The 9,277-nt window shown below is 35.7% G+C and overlaps 2 protein-coding genes across 2 annotated transcripts in view; one reads left to right on the forward strand and one right to left on the reverse strand.

Moving 5' to 3' along the window:
- The window catches only part of HELRODRAFT_171021 (hypothetical protein), a gene marked incomplete at both ends in the record, with an annotated part of 3,029 nt that extends 1,741 nt beyond the window's left edge, over positions 1-1,288 (reverse strand). The window contains one exon of the mRNA XM_009016833.1: positions 1,276-1,288. Within this exon, the coding sequence (XP_009015081.1) occupies positions 1,276-1,288 (13 nt within the window). The remainder of the gene's footprint in view (positions 1-1,275) is intronic.
- Positions 1,289-1,983: 695 nt separating this feature from the next.
- HELRODRAFT_171022 (hypothetical protein) lies at positions 1,984-3,240 on the forward strand (the record flags this gene model as incomplete). The annotated part of the gene is made up of 3 exons (XM_009016834.1): positions 1,984-2,070; positions 2,146-2,322; positions 2,818-3,240. The coding sequence occupies 3 exons, from the start codon at positions 1,984-1,986 to the stop codon at positions 3,238-3,240; spliced, it is 687 nt and encodes a 228-aa protein (XP_009015082.1).
- Between the last annotated feature and the right edge of the window lie 6,037 nt (positions 3,241-9,277).

Genomic DNA, 9,277 nt, shown 5'->3' on the forward strand with positions numbered 1-9,277 from the left:
ATTACTTCTCATCAGATCAACCGACCGACCAACCAACCAGCCAACCATACAACCAACCAAACAACCAACCAACCAACCAACCAACCGACCAACCAACTAACCGACCAACCAACCGACCAACCAACCGACCGGCACATTATTGAACAACAAAACATAAGATAGAAAACATATGGGCTGGCTGGTTGTCTGGCTGATTTAGAATTTTAAAGAATATTTAAACAATCATAAATATCACTTTACTGCCTAACCGCATACAGAAAATTCAATACACATACAAACAAATATACACAAAATATACAAACATACAAAATCGCACACAAAAATTACATATACACATATCGACACATTCAAACAAACAATAAACAGAAAAGATACAATAATGAATTATCAATTTAAACTCACACAGACATACACACACACGTACACATACACGCACGCACACATTTATTTAGTATGCATGCGGAGAAGAAATTCATAATTATAATGATTACCCGCATACATATCCATTCACACACACACATACAGGTATCTATTCACTCACACACATACACACCACACACATACACGTATCTATTCATTCATACACCACACACACCCCACGCACATACACGAATGTTCACTCACACACATACACACGCGCAGAAACACAACACAGACACACACACGCAGTGAATAAATTAATGAAATATGAATGAGGATTTGTTGGTAAGAGACTATAAAGATTCATTTGGCCAAATTATTCATTGAGCTGGAGCTTTTGAGCTTGAAGACATCATGTAACATAACATGACATAAGATTGTAAAGTGACGTAATACGACAGGTTCTCATAAATGCACGAACATATATTTGTGTGTGTGTGCATGTGTGCGCGCGTTATTAACGTGTAAAAACATATTATTTTACATACACACATGTGTTTATTTAATTTGGTGTATTTGAGTATGTATATGTGTGTGTGTTAGTGTGGTGTGTGTGTGTGTGTGTGTGGTGTGTGTGAATGTATGTGAGGGTGTGTGTATGTGTGGTAGGGAAGTGCGTGTGTGAAGATGTTGCTTCTATCTATCCCGATCATGTCATAGCATAGCAATATATTCTGACACACAATTCATTGTTTATTACTCCTACTTATGTTTTATTCTACTTTCCTCTCTTCCTGAGTGGAAAGATTTTTCAAAAAGTCCTCTGAACGCAGAATGTACTTCCAGCGCTGATCATAACAAACATACATCAAGACAGAAACAACAACAGCGTACAATATCAATAAGCATACAAACTTTGTACGTACATTGTATATCATAAACCAACATACAAAAAAACACACAATGTTATACAAACATTTGTATATACATACAAACTTATATAAACACTTGTATACTAACGGTATATATCCATACAAATATACAAACATAAACGCATGCAAGGAATACCAAATGCAAAAATAGATACACGAATTGTCGTTTATAAACTTGATGATTCGAAACACACTCACACACACACAGGTACACACACACATACACAGACATACACATACACATATACACACCTTACATACGTTTGTTCACATTCAAAGCCGGCTGGATTGTTTTAATTTCCTGATTACTTTTGCTAAATTCATAGATTTTAAATTGTTTTTATAGATGATTTTTGGGGGCATCGGCTGTAATTTTGTCCCGGGTTTGTCACTCATTCAGTCACTCATCCGTTCGCTCGTTCATTCATTCCGTCACTCATTCATTTATTCATTCATTCATCCATTCGTTCGGTTGTTTATTCATTCACTTATTTATTCACTCACTCATTCATTCTTTTTTTTCCCTCACTCGTCCGTTCAGTAATTAGCTCATTCATTCCCCCATCATTCACTCATTCGTTTGTTCGCTGGCCCGTTCCTTTGGTCATTCGCTTGTTCATCCATTCATTCATCCATCCACCTCACTTGGTTTGTTTCCTTTCCCTCGTTTCTTGGTTGTTTTTAATCACATATGGCTCCAACGTTACAACAGTGCCCCGTCTGCTTTAACCACTATAGAAGCACTCCAGACGGGAAGTTATGTCGGCACGGAGGTAAAGTGAAAGGACAGGAATGCTCGGGGTCCCGGAAAAAAGTTGATCCATCGGGCGCGAGGACCTGACCTGACCCCAAGCCTGGGTTGCCCACACGGTCGTCGGCCGCATCGGTCTCCGGTGATCCTCTCGGCCTGGATTACTCTGGTGTTTTTGACAAGCTGACGACCGTGCTGAAATGTGTACCGGTGTACGACCATATCCCTAAGCCATGCAGGGAGAAGTTCGCACATGATCTGAACGCCTTGCTGACGGCTGTTTGTAATGACCCTGGTGACCCGGCTCACTGGCTCACTGCCACTCTTGACCTGCAGTCTTCCCTGCTCCACTGGTTTTTTCGTTGCCGCGATATTCTTCCCCCAGTGTCCGCCCCGGGGGACCGTACGCATGTCCAAATTTTGAACGAAGAATATAAAAAAATCTTTCAAAATTTGTTGTCTTCATGCGGCGACGACTTTTCCACCGCTCGTTTGTTGGCCATGTACAGCGTTGCCAGCTGTGGGTGGTTGAGATCGTGGCCTAACACCTCTGTGGGCACCAGGCTTGACGACGAGTCTGTGAGATTTGCCATTGGCTTCAGACTTGGCCTGGTCATTCAGAATAAATACACGTGCCGATGTGGCGCTGGGGCGGACGAGTTTGGGCACCACGGTTTGGTTTGTCGCCTGGGTGGGGGCCGTCAACTACGTCACTCAGCGCTAAACGATTACATTTGTCGGCTCTTCTCCAAGGCTTCAATCCCGGTTCTCAAGGAACCATCCGGCATTTCTGCGCATGATGGTAGGCGCCCAGACGGATGCACGCTAATACCTTGGAGAGCCGGCAGATGTTTGGCGTGGGATGTTACGGTCCCTGGCACCCTCGCCGAACGATACGTAAACCTGACAAGTAAAGAATGCGGTTTGGCCGCGGCCAGGGCAGCGGACGAGAAAATGAAAAAATATGGGAACGCCCTCCCCTCGATGGAATTCTTGCCAATATGCATCGAGGTTCTTGGCCCGATGGACCCCAACACCCTTAAATTTCTTAAGGAAATATGCAAAATGATCAGCGTCAGATCAGGCGACAGCAGGGAACTGTTTTTCGCAACTAACCACATTTCGTGCTTGTTGCAGCGGTTCCTGCGTGTCTGTGTGCTTGAAAATATCCAACTGAATGCCGACATGTGCAATTAACGACAAATCAAAGTGTTAATCCATTTGTTACTTGATGTTTGACGGTTCAGTGCCACTCATCATGTTTTGGTTTTAACATACACACCCATAGACACACAAACACACAGACAGACAGACAGACTTTTTTTACTTTTTACAAGCGCATAATTTTTATCAAGTCCGACATTTGGCTGCCTTAATTTTTTTTCGATGAGGAATTTTTATAAAATTTATTTCAATTTCATTTCTTTTGAATCTTTAAAGAGGTTGTATATTTTCTCTTTCTTTTTCTTCCTCTCTTCTTTATTTTTCTTTCTTATCTTTTCTTTCTCTCTCTCTCTTTCTCTCTCTCTCTCTCTCTATCTATCTATCTCTCTCTCTCTCTTTCTCTCTCTCTGGCTGGCAGCACATTCAATATTTATTTTCAAAAAATGTTCGTCCTAATGTTTTAAAACAAACATATATTTCATTGCAGCTCTCAACCATTTGTAGGCTTTTGCCATTAGTTCATTCATCCATTATTCACCAATCCATCCATCCATCCATCCATCCATCCATCCATCCATCCATCCAGAAATCTGTCTGTTCATCTGTCTATCTATGTATCCATCTATTTTTACATACATCAATTTATCCATTCAGCAGCCACTTATCCATCCGTCTATCCATATATCTATTTATCTTTTTATTTTTTCTATCACCTATCTATCCAACTATCTATTCATTCATTTGCCGGTTTTTCCTTCTCTCTCTCCATCCATCCATCCATTCATCCACCCATTTATTACATAACATGTGAGCTTTTTCTTTTAACATTTTAAAATTTATCGTTCTCACAAGTGTTCCATCTTTAATTTTTTTTCACACTTTCACGTCTATGTTCCATTTATATTATTACTTATTATCGCTACCATCTTCTAAATCATATCTTTGTTCATTTATTTATTATTTTATTTTTGACATTTTGCACTCATTCAATCACACACGCACACACAAACATATGCACGTACACACACATACACACGCACACGTACAAATGCACAAACACGTACAGACAATTCAGAAATGCATGCATGCATATAATTAGTATCCCAGTGAGACATGTCTCGTCTCGACACAATTAATGCACATCACATTGATTGTTGTGCAAACATGCTGATATGTACCTTGTTCGTTCATACAAACAACTGACTTTGTATGTTTGTTTTGTATGTTTTTTGTATGTTCAGTGTTTTATATAGGTTTGGCGTTTGGAGTTTCTTGAATTTTTTGTATGTTTGGTGTGCTTTAGGTGTGTATGTGTATTTTCTGTATGTACTGCATGTTTTGTATGTACGTTTTGTATGTATGTTTTTATGTATGTTTGTGTGTATGTCTGTATGTATGTCTGTATATATGGAGTACGTTTGTATACACAATTGTATGCGTTTGTTTGTTTGCTTGTACTGTTGAATGGATGTCTCTTTGTTTCATTGTGAAGTTTTGCACCGAATCAAATCGGATCGGATGTGACGTTTGAATGTTTTAGCGAGGGAGAAGTTGAACAAACATGTGGTTTTATATTTATTTACTTGTATGCACTGTCGTACGCAAATTAAAATGCTATGTTTGTTTTGTATATTAATATTGTACGTTTGTATAATTGTTTGTAGAATCGAATTGTGTTGTTTGTATGTTTGTATAAATGTGTGTATGTGTTGTTTGTATTACTGTATTTTTGTTCAAATGTACGTTCGTTTGTAAGGATGTTTGTATCAAAGTCTGCGATATATAACACAAATTTATCTTTATATGCATGTATACTATTTTATCCCCAGCTCATCGTCATAATTAACACCATTATCATATTTTCATCATAATCCTTATCATCACTTTTATCATCTTCATTAACATCATCATCATTACCACCATAATCATCACCGTAGTCATCATCAACACCATCGTCAACATTGCTATCATAACCCTATTCATCACAATTGCCACCACCATCACCATCATCATCATCATGCATGTAGGTTGTAATTAATTTGACCCAGCGACCTACTTTAAAGATTTGACCCCGATTTGACCTCAGGTGACCTACTTTGTGTCAGTCGCGTCAGGAATTTTCAGCAAAGCCGAACAACATAAATAACAATAACGATAATAATAATAATAGTAATAACAATACTAATGAAATTGATAAATGAATAATTAATTAGTGCTAATTGAGTGGATGGTTTTTTCATTAAAACTTCCTACACAGCCTGGGGCAGTTTAAATGCTCACTGAGGCGTGAGTACGATGGATGTCAATAAGTGATCTAATCACGATATATTGCGTGTTTGCATTGAAAGGTAGTTGAATGCGAAAAAGAAACATAAAAGTTATCTTTTTTTGATTGATTGTATGATTGATTGATTGATTAGTTGACTGGTTGGTTGATTTGTTGGTTGGTTGGTTGATTAATTGGCTGGTTGGTTGATTGATGAAAAGTATTGTTTTAAATATAAGGTTGCCAGCAAACCGAACGTTTAAGCAATAAGCATGCATAAGTTTCTGAGTGCAAATTGATATGAACGTGTGTGTGTGTGGTGTGTAAGAGGTGAGCGGGAATTGGGAATTTTTCCATACTCCCCGCCCGTCATTCCCGATTCCCAAACAGCGATTCCCTATTCCCTAAAATTTCTATTCCCGAAAATTGAGTTTTACTAATTTTCTTGGGAATCCCATGGGAACCAGGGGTTTCCGCGATTCCCGCTCCCATGGCCACCTCTAGTGTGTATGTGTTTAGAAATGTGTTCATGTGCGTGTTTATTTCTAGAATAACGAACCCGATCTAATTTCAATTTCCTACTTGTCAGAATTTTTTAAAGTCTTTTTTGGTTTTTGTTTTGCATTGTTTTGTATCGTTCTGCAATTTTTCAATAATCCGTATCGCTGTCGTTTGATTGACGTATGAATGCGTGTGTGTTTGCCCGTGTGTGCATGCGTGTGTCTATGTGTACGTGTGTCTATGTGCGCGTGTGTATGTTTGATGAAAAGATAACACGCGATTGTCAAATCAGTTTTTTTGATCGTATGTGTTTTTAATACGTGTATGTGTTATATGTATGAGTGTGTGTACGTATGTGTGAATGTATCTGTGTTTGTATATGTGAATGTATCTATGTATGTATGTGTGAATGCATTTGTGTATGTATGTGTGAATGTATCTGTGTGTCTGTGTGTGTGTGCGTGCGTGTACGTGTGTGCGTGAGCGTCAGCGCGCAAGTTATTGCTTTCCACTTTGGAATCTTGCTTTTGTAATCATTGGCAGGCGATCAGGATTTAATTACAGAATCATGAGCGAGTATGCTAGAGAATTGATTTTAATGGCTGACTGAAATAGGAAAAAAAAGGAAAAAGAAACAATATCAAGTGGCCGGGAAAGAATTAAAAAACAAACAGAAAGAACAATCAAAAAGAAATAAATGAATTTGTTCTTGGCTTCTGTTCTATATATTCGAGTGTCTGTTTTTTATGGCGATTTTTCGGTAAAAGTTTCATTTTGTGTGTGTGTATGTGTGTGTTTGCGTATTTGTGTGTGTGTGCGTATTAAAACTTATAAGCCACATTTTATTACAAATTATTAAATAAAAAAAAGTTTTAGAGCAACAAAAAAATTTATCAACAGAAAGCTAAATTCTGGGTGAAAAAAATACAATAAATAGATAAAAAATCGAAGAAGGGAGAAAAAAAAACAAAAAACAAGACGAAACAAATTTCTCGAAATTAGTTAACACGTGCTGTAATGAAAAGTTAATGACTCTATTGTATGATGAACTTTCGTGTTGAAGTTTCACTTCGGTTGTGTAAAAACTTATGTGGCGTTACTAACTCAATAGCTATCTATCCATCAATGTATCTATACATCTATGTATGTATCTATATATTCTTTTATCTATCTAACCATCTATTTATCCATCCATCCATCTAACAATATTTGTTGTAATTGGTGTTTTTAGATTAATTTGGATGAACTTGTATGTAAATTAAAGTTTTAATATTGAATAAGTAATATAACTAAAAGAGCAGAGCAAAATTTTCAATAGCAAATTTAAATGGAAAAAGTAATCTAGATGTAAATTTTCTTCCACCACTGAAGGTTTGCACTGAGAAGAAGTACAAGCAGATGAACTTAACGGAACCCAGAAAGTAGTACTTGAGTAGCACCGGTTTTTTTAGCTAATAGTAGTAGTAGTAGTAGTAGTAGTAGTAGTGGTAGTAGTAGTGGTAGTAGTAGTAGTAGTAGTAGTAGTGGTAGTAGTAGTAGTAGTGGTAGTAGTAGTAGTAGTAGTAGTGGTAGTAGTAGTGGTAGTAGTAGTGGTAGTAGTAGTAGTAGTGGTAGTAGTAGTAGTAGCGGTAGTAGTAGTAGTGGTAGTATTAGTAGTAGTAGTAGTAGTAGTAGTGGTAGTAGTAGTAGTGGTAGTAGTAGTAGTAGTAGTAGTAGTAATAATAATAGTAATAATAAAAATAATAATAATAATAATATGAGTAGTATTAATAGTGTTGGTGGCAGTAGCTGTAGTAACACTTTTACTATATCCTATCGAAATTGAATTGAATATTTTTGTTGAAAAAATGTTATAAATGTTTGTCAGCAATACATTTTTTACAAATTTTTGTTTTTACTTTTAAAAACTTATGTAGTTTTTTTTATAAAAAAATAAAAAAATATTTATAATACTACGTGTAAACAATTTGGGAAAGCATTTTTTGCATTGAACGAAATAGAAAAATTATAGAAAATTCTTCTTCGTAAGAACTGAAAACAAATCTAACACAACAATAACAATAAAAGGCAGAACCATATTAAAGAGAACTAAGAAAACAAAAGATTAAACAAAACAAAACAATGGAAGGATCGTTGTATCATTTTCAATTACAACGTTAGCATCTGGGCGTACACACAGATAACTTTCGTTGTTGAGACGAAGATATATCAGATTCTACTTTGAAAAAATTCTAACGGAAAATAGCTGTAGTACTACTGACGTCATAATTACCATTACATGTCACTAAATTTGAATGCAGATAAATAATTTTTAAAATTTTTCATTTATAAATTATTAAATTTGTTACTAAAAAATGATTTTATCCAACAATATCACAGATATTTGTGTTATATATTATTTCATTTTTAATTAATATAATATTTATTAACATAATTAAAGACTACAATAAGTTGTTGTATAATGAACTTTAAGCAAGAAAAATAGATTAAGAGTTAAAAGCGCCGGCTTTCTGTATTGCAGTCACCGGCTTCAAACGCAAAAGAGTTCTCAATCTAATACGTAATGCCCGTACGTTCAATGCATTCGTTGCGTTATTTCGCACTTTTTCTCGTAATGCTAAATGAACGTTACCTTTAATTACACATTAAACTTCAGTTTATTTCTGCGGTCTTAAATGAAAAAAGTTATGAAAGAAAGAAAGAATGAATGAAAGAATGAATGAATGAACGAACGAACAAATCAATGAATGAATGAAAGAATGAAACATTAACCAATTGAATGAATGCCATATAAAAAACACCACATATATAAAAATCTTAAGATTTTATCACCACATAAACGCCGACAATAAAAGTTATTTATCATTAACAGGTGTGTTTGCACGTAGCGTGTTATAAGGAAATTAAGAAACATTCGGGTTTGTCTTTTTACATGTTTCTGATCGAGGATTTTTGTAAAAAAAAACTTTGGGTTTATTTCCAAGGCGTATTTTATGTAAGATATTTCGCTAGAAGGTATTTAAGTGTCAGATATTTAAATGTAGGAATACTATATTAGGAATTTGTCTGTGTTTATAATCATAACTTGTGTTTGAAAAAAAGCGCTATGTATAAAGCGCCATATAAATGTGTATTGTGTTTTATTTATAATCATGAATGGTATGCAAAAAAAAAAGAAAAACAGATAACTTAGTAAAACAAAAAATAAAAATTAATCTAACCTTTTCCTTGCTTGCTCTGTTTGGTCTGTGGTGTCATTGAATCTTTCGAAAATGCAAAAATAAAAATAGGTAGATAATAAAA

This window comes from Helobdella robusta, assembly GCF_000326865.2.
Source record: "Helobdella robusta unplaced genomic scaffold HELROscaffold_19, whole genome shotgun sequence".
Classification (NCBI taxonomy): Eukaryota; Metazoa; Annelida; class Clitellata; order Rhynchobdellida; family Glossiphoniidae; genus Helobdella; species Helobdella robusta.